The sequence below is a fragment of the Desmodus rotundus genome, chromosome 12 (genome assembly GCF_022682495.2).
Source record: "Desmodus rotundus isolate HL8 chromosome 12, HLdesRot8A.1, whole genome shotgun sequence".
NCBI lineage: Eukaryota > Metazoa > Chordata > Mammalia > Chiroptera > Phyllostomidae > Desmodus > Desmodus rotundus.
The window spans coordinates 90,608,592-90,626,241 of NC_071398.1; the positions used below are offsets into that span (position 1 = coordinate 90,608,592).

Here is a 17,650-nt window from a genome sequence, read left to right on the forward strand (position 1 = left end):
TCGAGAGCAGAAAAGAAACTTAAAAATCATATTACACGAGAGCACTGAGGCCCAGCATTGTTAAACAACCCGCCTGAGGGCACTCAGTTGAATAGCCACAGCTCTATAAATGATAAATTATAAATAGCCGCTGCTCTGGCTGGAGAACCAGGTCTCCAGAATGCCAGCAAAATGTCCTTTGAGGACAGTGAGTTGAGTGTGCCCAGACGGGTGAGGGAGCTTTGACTTCGGGCTTACTTCGCTTCACGGAGCCTCAATTTCATCCTCTGCAGGACTGTGACAGAGTAACTGGGACCATGTCATTTGTGAAGCAATGAGCATAGCGCCAGGTCACCAAGTCAGTGCTCAATAAATGTTTATTTTCCATTCGTTTCCTTCAAGGAAATAGGGGATTTGCAAAAATGTGGTAAGGATAGAGCTGGCTGCTGTGACCTGAAAGGCTGAGAGGTGAGCAGCGTGACCTCGGACATCAAGTTGGTCACAACCAGTCCCAGAAGGGCCACCACATTTTTCCTAGGAGTGTAAAAGTTCCATCTGCTTTTATACCCTCTAACCCGCGCCCCCCCCCCCCCCCCCAAAAGCATCTTCTGCACTGGCTGAGCCTGCTGGCGTGGGCGTGTGTATTTACTTTGCTCGTTGGTCACTCCTTTCTTGGCTCCGCCCCCCTTGGCTCGGGCGACTGTTACTGGAAGGAAGCTTTTACAGTCTGGCAACAGTGTCTGAAGATCAGGTGTGACAAAAAGCAACAGAGGAGGCATCTGAGTTTAAAAGGTAATTGAGGCAAAAGGAGGAGAGCTGGAAACAGCTGATAAGTTCTTTTCTTTGAAGGATTCCTTGGGCTTTGGGGACTGGAGGGGAAAGAGGCTGTGGGACTCCGGGAAAGGAAGGAAAGGCAGAGCTGCCCAGGACCCTTGGGTCCTGAGACTTCCGGAAGACACCAAGTTTCTGCCACAACCCACCCATTATTTATTCAAGTTGGCTCTGTTTACCAGCACCTCTGGTCCTACGGGGAAAATGAAACTGAAAGCAGGATAATGCCTTATGGTGCTTTTCCTGGGAAGTCTTTATTCTGTGCTCTGATATTTTTCCTTCCTTCTCTGCTCCTTTACTTAGACTTGCTGATCTCGGTTGTAACAGAAACATTTGGTTCAAAGCGTTCATTGCTGGGTGATTGTGCTTATGGGGCACCATTGAGTTAGACCGCAGAGGGTGGGGACTCTGGGACAGAGAGGCGAGGCAGCAGAGAAGAGGTTGTTCTGTGAATTTTGTAGCAGGTGCAGTGATGCTTACACTGTATCTAAATTGCTCGGGTCTGCTTGAGGACAGTTGCACTAAACTGATGCTCCCGGGTTCCCTGGTGTGCAGTGTGTCTACGCACATGCGTGGGGAGAACAGGACTTGCTAACGGCTTTTAATAAAGGGACAAAACTAGCCCTACCATTTACTGAAAGCCTAATACCTGCCACACCCCCTGTTTTAATGCACTTTATAAAGTTGACTGTGCTTATTGTTGTCCCCACTTGAGGGAACAGAAAACGGAGATGCAGTAAAGCTAAAGTTACACAATTGGGATGTGATAGTCTACAGTTATACGGCCAGGGGCTCAAACTTAGATCCTCCTGAGGTTGAGTCTCCACTCTTTACTCTAAACTAGTGTGGATAGGAGCACACCTGTGCAAAGCAGACACGCACAAGCCAGGGAGCGGTCTGAGAGCGGCCGGCCTTCCTGTGGCTCGAGAAACGTAAGTGGACAAAGCTACATTATTTTTTAATTAAATGAGCGTTCTTTTTCTTTCTTTTTTTTAATGAGGTTCTCCACATCTAGTCAGAGTATGTTTAAATAACATGAAAAGAAATTTATTAATATAGGTTGAGAATCCTAAAAACAGGCATATTCTTTGACTAGTCATTTAATTCTTTGAAATCTGTCATAAGAAATCTATTTTAAGATCTAGCATAAGAAAGCAAACTAAAATGAGATAAATTTGCTGCAGCAGCATTATTTAAGATTGTTTAAAAATTCTCATTTAAAGAAATTGTTTAAAAATTATTTTAAAAAACCGCTCAGTAATGGGGAAATAAAACAACAGAATGATGGCATATTACACAGCCATTAAAATGTTTGAAAAGACTTTATAATAAAATAACATAGGAAATTATGCATAATATGGCATTCAACGAAAACGAAGGATACACAGTTACTTACACAGCATAATCCCAAATGTTTTTTAAAAATCTATAGAAATATTCTTAAATATGAATGATGTTTCTGGGCAGTGGGGTTACAGAGTAATAATTTTCATAATTTTAATTAATATATATATCCATGATATTATGTAATACAAAGTTCTATAATAAATGAGTAGATGTATTTTGAGAACATTGCTAGTAAAATTCATTTCTCCAGGTCAAACGTTTCTGACTATTGTAAAATTACAAAGGACCTCTTTTGTCTCCAGGTGTAATGTCAGAAGACTCCAAAAGTATTGTCCTTCCTCATACTGCTGATCTGGAGCCAGATAATCCCTATTTAGGAGTTTTTAGAGCTCTGTGTTTCTTTGATCGAGCCTCAAGAAGATAACTTTTCCTTTTTTTAAAGAAAGGCAAAAAGTTGTAACCAGTGGTACTTACCGTCATGGAGACCAACAGCCTTCCCGACCCCCAGGAGAGACCCACACCCTCCAGCAATGGGAGGCCTTCAGGAGACAACAATCATTTGCTGATAAAAGCTGTTAGAAAAGGAGACATAAAGCGGGTCCAGCAATTGCTGGAAGAAGGGGCTGATGTCAATTTCCACGGAGAGGAAGGGGGCTGGTCCCCTTTGCACAATGCAGTAAAGGTCGAAAGGGAGGACATTGTGCGTCTCCTGCTTCAGTATGGTGCGGACCCCTGTCTGAGGAAGAGGAACGGGGCCACTCCCTTCATCGTTGCTGGGATTGTGGGACATGTGGGGCTGCTGAAACTCCTCCTTTCGAAAGGTTCCCAGGTCAACGAGTGTGATCACCACGGCTTCACAGCGTTCATGGAAGCCGCTTGGTATGGAAAGGTCGAAGCCTTGCGATTCCTGTATGAAAACGGAGCAGAGGTAAATTTGGGGCGAGAGACAATGGAGGATCAAAAGAAGCTTAAAAAGGGCGGGGCTACAGCTCTCATGGATGCTGCTAAAAGGGGACATGTAGAGGTGTTGAAGATCCTCCTTGATGAGATGGGGGCTGATGTGAACGCTTGTGACAATATGGGCAGAAATGCTCTGATCCACGCTCTCTCGAACCTTAAGAAGAGTGACGTAGTGATGAACATTACTCACATTCTCTTGGCCCATGGGGCTAATGTCAACGGGAGGGGGGAAGAAGGAAAGACGCCCCTGATTCTGGCAGTGGAACACGATCACTTGAATGTGGTGAAGATGCTTCTGGAACAAGAACACATAGAGATCAATGACACAGACAGGGAGGGCAAAACGGCACTGCTGTGGGCGGTGGAACTCCAGCTAATGGAAATTGCCGAGCTGCTGTGTAACAAAGGAGCCAGCACGGATTGCAGGGACCTTATTCAGGTAGCGAGGCGCCTTTACAACAGTTCCCTTGAAAAGCTTCTCCTCGACCACGGAGCCAGAGAAGATGATTGCCCCTCTGCTGAGGACTGGGAGCCTCAGAGCGCACACTGGGGGCGGGCCCTGAAACATCTCCACAAGATATACCGCCCTATGATTGGCAAACTCAAGATCTTCATCGACGAAGAATATAAAATTGCTGACACTTCGGAAGGGGGCATCTACTTGGGGTTGTACGAAAAGCAAGAGGTAGCTGTGAAACGATTCCACGAAGACAGCACTCGTGGCCAAAATGAAGTCTCCTGTCTGCGGAGCATCCGCGCGACCAGTCACTTGGTGACGTTCTACGGGAGTGAGCACCACGGGGGCCTTCTGTACGTGTGCGTGTTGCTCTGCGAGCAGACACTGGAGATGCACTTGGCCAAGCACAGAGAGGAAGCTGTCGAAAGTGAGGAAGATGAGTTTTCGCGAGACATCCTCTCATGTATATTTAAGGCTGTTGCTGAGCTACACGTGTTTTGTGGGTACACTCACCAGGATCTGCAGCCGCAAAACATCTTAATAGGTGAGTCCCCCATCGTCTCTTAGAAATGATGGGATCTTTATTGACAAAAGGAAAGTATTTCCGTGGCATATAGGGAAGGACTAGAGTAAATGTAAAGTATCCAGTGTGAGGGTTAATGCAACAAAGTCTTAATTAGAGTGCAGTCTCTCCTGCTTCCAGTTATAACCTTTCCTCCTCATGGAGGTCGCAGGTGCTGACGGAATACCAGCTCACCTCATATTCCTTTGGCAAATACAAACACAAAGCTATGTCTTCGATGGAGCCAGCTCCAGAAATTTGGATTCCTAGAGGGGTCTTTAAGTTAGAGAACCCTGAAGGTGTATTCCTTCAGACCAGGTGGCAGTTACTGTGAAACTTAATGGCAAGACTGAAGTCAAAACTGGGGACGCCAAGACAAGATTTGACACAGTGAAACAGACTCCAAGGGCAGAATAGCTAGCATCTACTGGTTTAAACCCAAAACGAACTACCATATTTTGCTGTGTATAAGGCACACCCACAATTTTGGCCCAAACTTGAAGAGAAAAAAATCTTCTGTTTTAATTCAATTTTTATTTATTTATATTTAGATGCTTGATTTTTTGTATCTAAATGAATTTTAGATACAAATTCATTTAGTATATAAATTCATTTAGTTATTTTGTATATAAATGAATTTTAGCTTTTATTTTTGAACATATTATGGTACAAGAAATTTTATGTGAGAAATAATTACAAAACACAAGAACAGATACAAGGTACAAGAAAATTTACGTACCGATATATGATATAAATATGATATAAATATCATAACAAATTTATGATATTTATGCATCATAGAAGGTAGAGACGTCTTCGTCACTGTCAATATCAGAAGTATGTCTTCTTCATTTTCTACATTACTATCCTCTTCTGAAGAGTCACTTTCCCCATCCCAGTAAATTTCATCCTCCTCAGTTCCATCCATAGCTTGCTGATGCAGCACTTTTTAAAACAACTTCACAACCACTTCCTCCTTGACACCATTCCAGGATCTTAGGACCCAGTCACAAACCTGGGCGATGGATGCTTTCTTGATGCTGCCTGTAGGTGTTAAATCATTACCAACTGACTGTATCCACTATGGCCTTTAAGGGCTTGTTTTCTGATATATCAAGAGTTTGCAGTTGGCTGGTTAGCCCAATAGTATCACAGCAAGTTGGGTTTCGAGTCTGCTCCAATTGCTTTTGCACTTTGTGTAACATGGGCTTTGAAGTGATCAAAAACGAGCAAAGCTGTTGTTCTTTAAGTAACCCTCCAGGCCTTCATGACCAGGCTTTGTTAAACCAGATTTTCGTGCCTTCTTCATTTGTCCATCCTTTTTCATGCACATGCACAATAACTCCACTTGGAATCTCTTCTGTTGGAAATGTTTTTCTTTTAAAGATGATCATAGGTGGTAGCTTTGTCCCATCTGCACAATAGGACAGAACACAGCGAAACGTGTTTTCTAATGATTGATGGTTTTAACGGCCACATTTTGCTCCTTTGGCACCCACAGTTCTGTTGGATGGCACATAAAACGTGAGTGGGACCTCATCCATGTTGGCGATTTGGGACAACTCAAAGTTGTAAGCCTTTCAAAGATTGATAACATGAGAATGAAATTCCAAAACTTGATTCTCATAGGCTGCTGGAAGTTTTGGGGCAACTTTCGTTCATGTCCTCATGCTCAAACCTTCTCTCTTCATAAAGTTAAAGCACCATTTAGGTGTTCTTGAGAAATCATCAATTTTTTTTAAGATTTTATTTATTTTTAGAGAGCAGGAGAAAGAGAGGGACAGAAACATCAATGTGTGGTTGCCTCTTGCTCTTCCCTAAATGGGGACCTAGCCCACAACCCAGGCATGTGCCGTGACTGGGAATCGAACTGGTGATGCTTTGGTTCATAGGCCAGTGCTCAATCCGGTGAGCCACACCAGCCAGGGCTCATCGATGTTTCTCCTTGTGCAATCCTTTTACCTTCTTCTTATATCCAACTTGGTTGAAACAGAGATCCCAGTTTGACGCTGCTCTGGAATCCAGGTCTTCACCTCCCGCTCCACCTCCGGCCACTTTGGAGGTTTCCCTCACATTGCCTTCTTCTGTCTTGGCATCTGAAGAAGCTTTTCCTCCTGTTGCCTCCACGATCTGATCACATTCTCTGTGGGAGGAGGTCCAAAGTGTCTCTCGGCACCTCTGTCACCATGCTTTTTAGCATATTTAATAACTTGTAGCTTACCGTTTGCAGTGTATGAAACCATTTTGACATTTTCCAGGGGGTTTTCCCGTAATTTCTCCCACCTACAGTGTCTGAGGAGGAATGTCACGCTGCTTACCATACAGTAATAAGCTAGGCCTCACCTGTCTTATCAAGTAATGACAATCAGCATCATCTGTCTTTCCCTGAGTCATGGGCCGAAACATCTTTCATTACAAGCTCACTGTAAGTTCAACAAAACCAATGATCATATTCCAGGGTATTATTTTGCATACAGACATCATTATTGCTTTCTGGAGTTACAATTCTAACACATAAGCATAAATAAAAGAATTAAAAACATTTATATTGATACAGAATTAGTACTACCCAAGCATAATGCACATCCCTATTTTTCCCTTAAGAATTTGGGCAAAAATATGTGCATTATACATGGCAAAATACGGTAAATGAAAGCAACATTGAAGGAAACAAGCAGAGCTGAATATAAAGTCCCAGGAGGCCATGTGGTGCCCTAGAAAGTGCCTTGGCTTTAGCCACTTTTAGGGAGGTTTGTAGCCTAATCCTGCTACTTTGTAGCTTAACCTCAGACAAGTCACTTAATTTTGTGAGCCTTGGTTTCCTCATTTTTTGAGCCTGATAATATCTCCTTCATATGGTTGTTATGAGGTCGAAGTGCAGTGTGTTAAGTAGGCAAGGCACCTGCATATTGTAGGTACGATCAAAGATGAGATACTTATCTAAAGGGTTAAGCAGACACCTAACCAACAGATATGCATTGAGATTTAAACTCAGTGTAAGGGAACAGGGCAAAAAGTGGGCTCGGATATGGAGAAGCAAGAATAGTATTTAAGGTTCTAAGAGAGAATTAGGTATACATAGGAATAAAAGTTAGGCTTGGCTTTTAGTTTTAAACTCCTTCCTAGTTTTAAGCAGCGTTGCCTGGGAGACTGACAAGGGCCAGAAACATGTGCAGTCCTAACAAGTGAGTCAGAGTCGGCCAAGGGTGAGGGCCTTCCTCGCTCTCGCCACCGATCTCGATGTGAAAGAGCCCTATATCACGCCCTAAAGAAAAATAACTTGTGGCTGCTTATTCTTTGGAATTTGTAGACCACCTCTTCTTCCATTCTTAAACTTGAACAATAAAGAATTGCTTGTATTTCTGACTCAAGGTGAACCTAACCTATACCACAGACTATTCCCTGTATGTAATCCTAAAATTGATTTAAAAAAGATGTTTAAATGAATTCATAGCTGAGATCAAAATAAAACAAGAATTTTTTTCAGAACAAAATTGTTGAAGAATCATAGAGAGGTCAAGCATGGACAGGGTGGGGTTGAAGATCACAGGAGCCCAGGTCAAATGCAGGAAGCTTTCGCTAAATACTACTCCTCAGAGTGGGAGCAGTGCAACACAGCACCACTCGAGAGTATGGAAGCCAGGAGCAAGAGAGGACAAAGGACCAGCTAAAAGACAGGTTGATGCATCAGTGGAAACTGGGAAGATCAAACCCTGTGCACTCCCTCTTCCCCTGGGACCAAGCCTCTATGACAGGCATGTCTATCTGCAGACAGGGGTACTACTGGAGGCACTGGGTGGTGGGTGATCTCAAGAGAAACAGAGAGCGATTAAACCCATAAGATTTCTGCTAAAGATCACTAAGTGGCATGTCCTAAGTTTCACTGTATCAAATGCAAAGCAGAAGCTCTGACAACTGCCTCCGTCCCTCCCCTCTGTTGTGTGGAATTAACAGAAGCAGCTCACAGGGTGCCAGGGATTCTCAACTGCATCCCTTAAATGACTTTTGACTGTAGGGTTTACAGTCAAAAATCACTTAAGATATTTGAGTGCCAATAGCATGAAAGAGATGCATGAAATGGAAAAATTTACAGGAACTACTATAAAGGACACATGGACAAAATCAAGGGGTAGGGTGGAGGTGGGGGAGGGAAGTGGGTTCAGCTGGGGTGGAGTAGAGGGATGGGGAGAAAAGGCATACAACTGTAATTGAATAACAATAAAAATTTTAAAAAAAGAAAGCAATGAACTGAATTTCAGAAATGATAAGATCAGGCCCACTCAAAACTAATTAAACAACTATTGCTCATTTGTACTCCAATGAAAACATGCATGATCTTCATGGATTTGTATATTCTCTAGGGACTCAGAAAATTCATGATCAATGTACTTAATAAAGAGTAATTAATGTGTAAGAGGCAGAAAACAATGACCTACCTGATTCTGAAATAAAACATATCAATTACTCCAAAAAAAAAAAAAAAAAGGAAAAATTTATGCCCAAAGAGACATAGCTAGCTGAGTATGTTAGGTTCCTATGGCTGCTGAAATGAATAATCACAAACTGGGTGGCTTAAAACAATAGAAACTGATTCTCCCACAGTTCTGGGGATGAAAAGTTTGAAAGCAGTTCTACTGGCCTCAGGTCAGGTGTCAGCAGAGCCGAATTCCCTCTGGCACCTGTAAGGAGAATTTGCTCCTCTCCTCTCCCAGCTCCTAGTGGTTGCTTGCTTTCCTTGGCTTATGGACACATCACTCTAATCCCTGCCTCTGTAGTCATATTATCTTATCATGTCATCCTTCTCAGACTCCATTAAGCAAGAAGCAGGAGCCACCTCTTGGGGGACAAATCACTGCCTTGCCCTCCTATCATCTTGTTCCTCACCACCCTCATCCACACCTCCCTCTTTCTGAGGACTCAGTGGCTTCCTCCAAGGAAGACAGGTTCTGAAGAGAGCAAGGAAGCAGAGACTCGTTACAAGCAGAGGGTGGACGCACGATGACTAATGACAATGTCATGGTGGGCTGTGGCGAGCGGGCTCCATTTGGTGAAGAATTATGCTAAGGCAGTCTTGGGTTTGGAGCCTCGTTGACTTGTTGTTCTTTGGCCATAGGGTGTCACCTTAATTCTGCTGATAGCTCCTTTATGAATCTGTGCCCTTTGCCCCTACCCTCTGGCTTGGAAAAATACATATGTAAGACCTGCTATTGGTGGATACTGGATAGGTCAAATGGCACAGTGTACCTAAGTGTTTCGAGGAGTAAATAGCAATGCAGATATAAGCCTTATTATTGCCTTCTTTAGAGATGAGATGGATTGCATATTGTGTTACATATTTATTTAAATGAATTATGACATGAAGAACGAGGATTTTCAATGCACCTCGACAAACTATCCCTTAGATTCCAAGAATGCTGTTCGCCTGGCAGATTTTGATAAAAGCAGCAAGTGGGCTGGAGAGCCAGAGAAAATCAAGAACGATCTAGAGGTAATTTCTGTAGTGTTTTCTATCTTTCTGCTTCTTTATTCCTTCATTATCTCATTTCCTGTGGCCAATGAGAGGGCGTTCCTATTTGAACCAGGAAGGAAAGAACTTTGAAGTCATTCCCCTGGTGCTTACTACCGTCACTCCCTTGCAGACAAGGGCATTTCTGTGGGTTGGTGTGGACTGCTTGTCGCTGTGGCTTCTTTCTTTGTCTCTTTGGGTCTCTTTTCTTTCTCCACTAGTTACACAAGTAAATAAATTGAATATTCCATACCCTTTCTCAAATGACCTCTAGGAGGTACCCCCAACACATCTCCAGAATTCCTGCAGGAGGCATTTTCTGCCTAAGGGCAAAGTAAACAGGACTTCTTTTCCCATCCCATTCAAACTCCAAAGAGGGCCGACACTAAGGCCCTCTGAAACACCCTGGAGGGATCCCCAGCTCGAAAGAGTCTAAGCTTGGCCAAAACACTGGAGACTCTGAAATAACTTTCCCCTGAGAAGAGACAGGGCCCAGCCTCTGCAGACTAAAGCTCCCCATTGATTCTAACCCGGTCAGGGCAGATTGCCTCTGGAGAATTCTCCACAGTGTTGAACTTTCAACCCACTGGACCAGAATAGCCATCACTGGGTCTGGCCTTGGTGGTTTGGTGACTCCAGATTTCTTGTCTGATTCAGGCATTCCTATGCTGGCTTTCTTCTCAGCCTTTCCTCCCTGCCATGGCCTAACCCTTGGGGCCATCACTGTGTCCTATTTGTCCTGGACTGGCTCCTTTACCTGCTGCCTGATGCAGCCCCAACCCAAAGTCCCGGTTCCCAGCTCCTGGCATTCCTCTTATTTAGGACCTTCTCTCCTTCCCCTGGTTATCTAACTTCCACCCATACTTTGAGGTCCAGCTCAAACCCCTCTTCCTTGAGGCAGGCTGCCCTGACAACGCTGGCCCAGGATTACCTTTTGCTCCTTATAAGCTGGAGCTGTGAGGACTACACACACCTTGACGAGTTCTCTATGCACAAACCTGTGTCTTCTCTCTCTAACCAGCCTGTGGGCTCTTCGAGATTCCCACATTTTCCACTTGCCCCTACCCTGCACCACACACTCCAAGGTTACCCAGTGGAGCGGTCATCATTCCTAAGCACCTTTGGCTTGATTGGCGGCTTTTGTGCAGGCCCTTGGGCGGCTGGTCCTGTATGTGGTAAAGAAGGGAGATGTCCCTTTTGAGACCCTGAAGACTCAAAGTAATGAAGAGGTGATTCAACATTCTCCAAATGAAGAAATTCAGAACCTCATTCAGCACCTGTTCTGCCCTGGGGAGAATGTGAAGGACCATCTGAGAGACCTGTTGGGTCATCCTTTCTTTTGGAGTTGGAAGAAGTAAGTAAAAGTTAAGCGTGTGTCACAGAGCCCCGGAATGGTGATAGTGAGTGTATTGGTGAGGCTTCCCTAGAGGAACAGAACCAACAGGAAATACATATACAACACTGGAGAGGGCAATCCGCTTCACTGGGCCCACTGATTCAAATGCCAATCTCACCTGGAAACACCCTCACAGACACAGCCAGAATAATGTTTAATCTGGGCACCCTGTGATCGGTCAAGTTAACGTGTAAATTACTCATCACAGTGAGGTGGCGTAGGCAGGAGTCAGGGTGAGAATCTGCAGACTCAGCTTTCCTCTTAGCTGGGCATTTCCTGGCTGTGTGTCCTTGGATTGGTGACTTAACCTCTCTGGGTTCTGCTTCTGTCTTTTGAAAGAGAGAGAGAGAGAGAGAGAGAGGGAGAGAGGGAGAGAGAGGTGCTCATCTCTTCTCATCACACAGAAATTTAATTTATTTTTTAAAAAATAAGTTTTTGTTCTATGAAACAGTTTCTTTTTAAAGATTTTATTTATTTATTTATTTTTAGAGAAAGAGGAAAGGAGGGAGAAAGATAAGGAGAGAAACATCAATGTGTGGTTGCCTCTCACACATACCCCCCTGGGGACCTGGCCCACAACCCAGGCTTGTGCCCTGACTGGGAATCGAACCAGCAACCCTTTGGTTTGCAGGCCGGCGCTCAGTCCGCTGAGCCACGTCATTCAGGGCAGAAATTTTAAAGACATAGTTTTACTACTTTTATGAAAAACCAAAATCTATCAGTGTTCTCTTTCTGGAAAGAGTGGAAAGGGTTGGAATGACCATGATAATTCTGTCATCCTCAGCCGCTATAGGACCCTTAAGGATGTGGGGAATGAATCTGACATCAAAACTCGGAATCGGAAGAGCAGGATCCTCCAACTCTTGCAACCTGGACCACCAGATCGTTCCAAAAGTTTTTACCAGTGGACCTCTAAGGTATGGACAGTTCCCAAGGTCTGAGAGTGATTTCAGAAATAAGAAGCTATGTCATGTTTTATGATAGCTTTTCTAAACTTTTTTTTATTCCATTGGCCTGGCCCAACCAACAGATGAAAGAGGGAATTTCCCTTCCCTTCCTCCCCATCTGGGTCCCCTCTTCCCTTTTGGGTCTCTGCCCTTCCTTTTAGAGGTCAAGTGTTCTAGATAGACTCCCATCTAGACTCTTCAGGGTAATCTAGTCCCAGCCCCTTTTTGCTTCTTTCCCTCAAGGCTTGTTCTGTGAAAAGGGGCCTGGCTAATGATCCTATTACCATGGTAACAAGAGCAGCTGATTAAATGGGGCTTAGCCCAGAGGAGGTGCTCCACAGAGGCCTTTCAGTCCAGGGCCTCTGCTGCCCAGCTCTGAGGACCAACACAACACACCTCCATTCTGCTGGACAGAACAGAGTACGAAGAAGAGATGATCTTCCAAATCCCTCTCCTTTTCCAGAAAAGGTCCACCTAACTTGAACTAAATATAGTGGAACATCAGAATTAGTCACCATCTTGGTCTAGGCAAGAAGCTACATTAGTATTAATTAGCACACATCTGTCAAGTACCAGGTATGTGCTAGGCCCACGGGAGGTCAGGGGTATACCTAGAGTATGACCTGGTCCATGTGGGGCCAGGAGTCACACAGAAACAGTGGTGTGTGATACCTGCTGGGTGCCCAGAGACAGGGGCACAACACTATGGGCGAATCCATAATCCTGAAGTCATCGAGACCAACCGCTTCCCTATCTTAGGCGACCTCGGACTGTGTTATTCACATACTTTGTTGTTGGGTCTCATTTTGCTTTCCTTCCCTCATTTGACTCCAGGCTCCACATCGCACTCATAATTGCTGGCTTAATGTTCATCTTCCTGCTCTCCCATAAATTCCATGAGGCAGAGACCACCCGTTATCCTCTCCGTTATTCTCTTCCTGACACGGAGTAGGTGTGCCGTGACTCTTTTTCACGTGAATGTCTATAAAACTTCAGCTGGAACTTAAACTTGTAGAGACAGAGAAATTCGAAGCCGGAGCAGGGGATAGCAGTGCAAGCTACAGGGCAGCTAGAGTTCTGAGGACGTTATGGGCGTCACCACAATTAATCCCTAAAACAACCTCGGAGGCCACTATCTCTGTTTTGTAGGTGGGCAAAGACAATTTTTCCAAAGGCACAGAGCCAGTAAGGGGCACAGCAGGACTGAAGCTGGGCAGTCTGGCTGCTGAGTTCATGCTAGAGGCACTCACTGCACCAAACTCTGACGCCATTGGGCCGACCAAGTCATGATTGCTGAGGACATTGAGGCTCAGAGATGCAACCCCAAACACCGGGGACTGGAAACCCGGAGATGAGCAGGCTTGGGAAGACTTTTCTGTTCTTTTATTCCTCAATTCATGAGTTATTCCCCCTAAACTGCATTGACTTATATTCAATTTTGATGAACTTCAAGACTTATATTTTTAAATTCCCATTTAGACTTTTTTCTGTTGGCTTTAGTGACTTGCCCATTTTCATGGTGGTATAATCAGTTTGAGGCAGCTCAGGTCCAGAGCCAAGTTCTCCGGAGTATTTCCTGCCTCCCTTCACTGGGCTGCCCCGCTGCCCACATACACATTGCTCAGCATTTCCCACTTGTGCTCTGCACACAGAACACGTGGGCAGTCTCAGCGGGTCTCCTCTAGTCTTGGTCCAGTCACTGGACACTCTTCCTAAGGGACCTATGGCTTCGTGGTTGCGGCATCTCGTTCCCTTACTCCAAACTCTTTCTAAACATGAAGCCACCTACAAAGCTGCTGGCACAAAGAGGAAGGCATTCATGTGACAGCAGTTGCCCCGGGGACACCTAGAGGCAAGGAGAAACCTGTAACCCCTTTGGAAATATAATTTTAAAGAAAAGAAAGCAGAAACCAACCACAGTCACTTCGGCAGCAGCTGCCAGTCCCGGGGGCAGCCTGGAGGAAGTGGAATCAAGTATGAACTTGGAAGGGGGGCTTCATGGATAAAAAGACGGGGTAGTGTGATAAGCACATTTCCTAGTAGGGTGGCCAAAGATTTTCTAAACCATGTTTTAATATATTTAATTTCTTATGAAAACAATTCACTTGGAAACCAGAGAGACAAATTTCAAGTTACCGACAGCACCACATCCAACACCACTGCAGTTAGCACTGCTTGTTGGATTAGTAATGTTAACACATGGTCAAATTTGCATTTTGCCTTTTTGTTTTCCACTAGGATTTATTTTGCATTGCTACCACATTTTTTTCTTGTTTTCTTGTTTAGATTGACAAATATGTTATGGAAAAAATGAATGAGTTTTATAAAAAAAACGGCAATTTTTATCAAGACACTGTGGGGGATCTGCTGAAGTTCATCCGGAATTTGGGGGAACACATTGATGAACAAAAGAATAGAATGTAAGCATTGTTTTCATTCTTGTAAGTCATATATGTAACGAGGAAGATTTAAAAATCCAGTTCTAAATTCGTATCTGCTATTTGATGGGAAGAACAAAATTAATTTTGATGAAAGAAAAGGAACTCCTCCCCTCTGCCTGGAAAAGGGTCCTCATCAGGGTCTTAAAATGAACGATGGACATAACCAGCAGGCTCTCGTCTTCCTTTTCGACTTGTACTGAGTCCCCTTGAACAGAAGGGTAGTGACTCCCTTGTGTGAAGAGACACAGGGACGGGACAGCTGGGTAGAATGAATGTAACATTATAAAAGTCTGCAAAGTAGTCCCATGTTAGTTAAATCAGCTTTTGCTGCCAAAAATGTTAGCTGCAAACTCATTTAAAAAAAAGTTGCAGTGTCTAGGGCTCTTTTTGATTTTTGGAAATGTAGATGAGGGATTGTAGAATTGTAGTAAGTCCATTTTATGGATAGCTGATACAACCGCGGTTCACAATTATCATGTTGCCAAAGTTTGCACAATTAGTTGAAGAGTCAGGAGATGACTCTTGCTCTGTCAGATCCCCAAGTCCTCATTCATTCTGCCACAGAAATCAAGGGGCACAGTGATCTCCAGGCCATATGCTATAAAGGGGGAAAGGATGTGGGGCATGGATGTCAAAATATTTACATTTCATTTCAGAATGAAGTCGAAAATTCAAGACCCTTCCCAGTATTTTCAGAAGAACTTCCCCGATCTGATCATCTACATCTACACAAAACTACAGAACACAGAGTACAAAAAGCATTTCCCCAAAACTCACAACGGGGGCGATGGTGGCCAGCAGGCTAGCCAGCTCTGAGTGCTGACCAAGCCTTCTGAGTTCAGCGGGGTCCTTATTAGCCATGTGGTCCTGGGCAAGTCCCAGATCTCTGGGCTTCTTAACCTACCTGGTTGCTTGTGAGGGATGACTTGGATGGCTGGTGTCAGTTCCTGGCAATGTGCCCAGCATTTCCTCCATTTTATAATTTTAAAAAAAGTATATGCCCAAATTACCCTGGTGCTTTTTTGGGGAAAGTTAGAGACAGGAGCTGGAAGAGCATCCTGCCAAGATTCCTCTTGTCTATTGCACTGAAGGAGTCAGTGCTTAAACCTCTGATACTGTGTTTTACACCAATTATCTCATGTAATTATCCCAATGATCTTGCAACATGGGTCAATATCCCCATTTAAGAACTGATGAACTTGAGACTCGGTTTGAACTACTCGCCCCAGACCATACGACTTGTACAGAGCGCCGTATGAGTGGAGGTGGTGTTCTTACCTCTCAGGAACGCACCTTAGAACTTAATTACTAGTCCAGGGATAGTTTGGATGAAACCTAAAAGGAATCTGTCAGAAAGGCTCCCGGTGGCTTCTTCACTCATTCATTCATTTACTCACTCATTCATTCATTCATTCTTTATTGAGCACAAGTCGAGGCACTAATTTTTTATGAATTTCGTTCCTTCTAGAATGACCTACACTGGTTTTCTATGGACTTAAGGCAGTAGCACTCAACCGGGGGCAATTTTTCCTCTCAGGGGCCATTTGGTAGTGTCTCTGGATGTTTTTGGTTGTCAAAGCTGGAGGGTAGGGGGGTCATTGGCACCTAGTACATAGAGGTCAGTGATACTGCCAAACATTCTACAATGCACAGGCGAGCTCCCCCACATCAAAGAATTACCCAGCCTGAAATACCAGTAGTATTGAGGTTGAGAAACTGCCTTAAGGGCCTGGGATACTTTTGAACTGGCTCGGGGCCCAGGCCCATGGAGTGTGCGGGCCATCTCACGTGGGACTTGGACTTGCTGTTTTGTTTTTGGATCAGTAGTGAGCCAATTCCAGGGTTGCCCCTCAGAAGTCCTCTGAACACCCTCACTTTCCACACACCAGTCTGGGGGCTTTTCTGACTCCTTGGCACCCAAAGCCACATCAGAGCTTGCTTCTCTGGCATATTAAGAAATATATTAAGAAGACATATATTAAGGATATAAGAAGATATAATAGAAGTGTCTTGTTAAAAATCTAATTTATATTATTTGATAAATAATACTGTGGAAGTATCAGAAGTCAAACAGCCATACTCTCATTACAATGATAAATGTTACAATTTCCATATTCTATCTCAGACTTTGTTCACATGAATAGGAGAGTTTTGAACAATGGACAGCCTAGTGTATTATTTCATTCTGATGCTGCTTTTTAAACTTACTATATTAAAAACATAACATCATATTGATTTATTGTAATTATTTTAAATGACTGGATCATGCTCTATCAAGTTAAGATGTCCAAGATTGTTTAAACATTTCCTTTTGGCTTATTTTAGCTTGTTTCCTCTTAGCAATCTGAATAACACTCCAAGGAGCTACTTTAAGCATGTAAGTTCTTCCCTTTATAAATAAAAAATTGTAGTTGGTACTTGAAATATATGAGATTTGTATGTGTTTGTATATTTAATTTTGGTTCATTGCAGGAAAGTTAATTTTAGAAAAGAAAATAAACGCCACCTAGTAATTCCAACTTGGAACAATTGCGGTTAAACTTTTGGTTTTTAAAGATGCATGTTCATGACATAATTATCTTAAAAATCATTGGGAGCTGTATACGATATTATTAATAGTAAATAAGTAATAAGTAATAGTAAATAGTAACTCATTGGGATATTTAAATATATATTATCAATAGTAAATAGAAAAATAGAAAAAGAAGAACAAATTAAATCCAGGGTAAGCAGAAAATTATAAATAAGAAGACTCAGAGCAGAAGTCAATGAAACTAAAAACAGAAAGTCAATAGAGAAAATCAATGAAACCGAAAGCTGGTTCTTTGAAAAGATCCATAAGCCATGGACATTCAAAGGATAGTAAAGGAATACTATGGACGACTCGATGCCACAAATTTGATAACCAGGAGCAGTTCCTTGAAAGATGCAATTTTCAAGCATTCACAAAGAGAACACAGACAATCTATATAGGCCTATATCTGCTCAAGAAATTTAATTAATGAGGAATAACTTTCCAAAACGGAAATCATCAGGCCCACATGGTTCACGGTTAATTCTGCCACGCATTTAAGGAATGTGGTTTTCTTTCCTTACAATGCCTTTGTCTGGGTTCGGTGTTACAGTAACACTGGCCCCACTGGATGAGTTAAGAAGCATTTCCTCTGCTTTTATCCTCTGACAGAGATTGTAGAGAACTGCTACATTGGGTGGAATTCAAAAGG

General features: G+C 43.4%; 1 protein-coding gene across 1 annotated transcript; it reads left to right on the forward strand.

Annotated features, from left to right (window-relative positions):
- The first annotated feature begins 668 nt into the window (after window positions 1-668).
- Window positions 669-16,845, forward strand: RNASEL (ribonuclease L). The gene is made up of 7 exons (XM_024551577.3): window positions 669-771; window positions 2,460-4,118; window positions 9,539-9,624; window positions 10,791-10,996; window positions 11,823-11,955; window positions 14,272-14,405; window positions 15,083-16,845. The coding sequence occupies exons 2-7, from the start codon at window positions 2,636-2,638 to the stop codon at window positions 15,240-15,242; spliced, it is 2,202 nt and encodes a 733-aa protein (XP_024407345.2). The 5' UTR covers window positions 669-771; window positions 2,460-2,635; the 3' UTR covers window positions 15,243-16,845.
- Window positions 16,846-17,650: the final 805 nt, after the last annotated feature.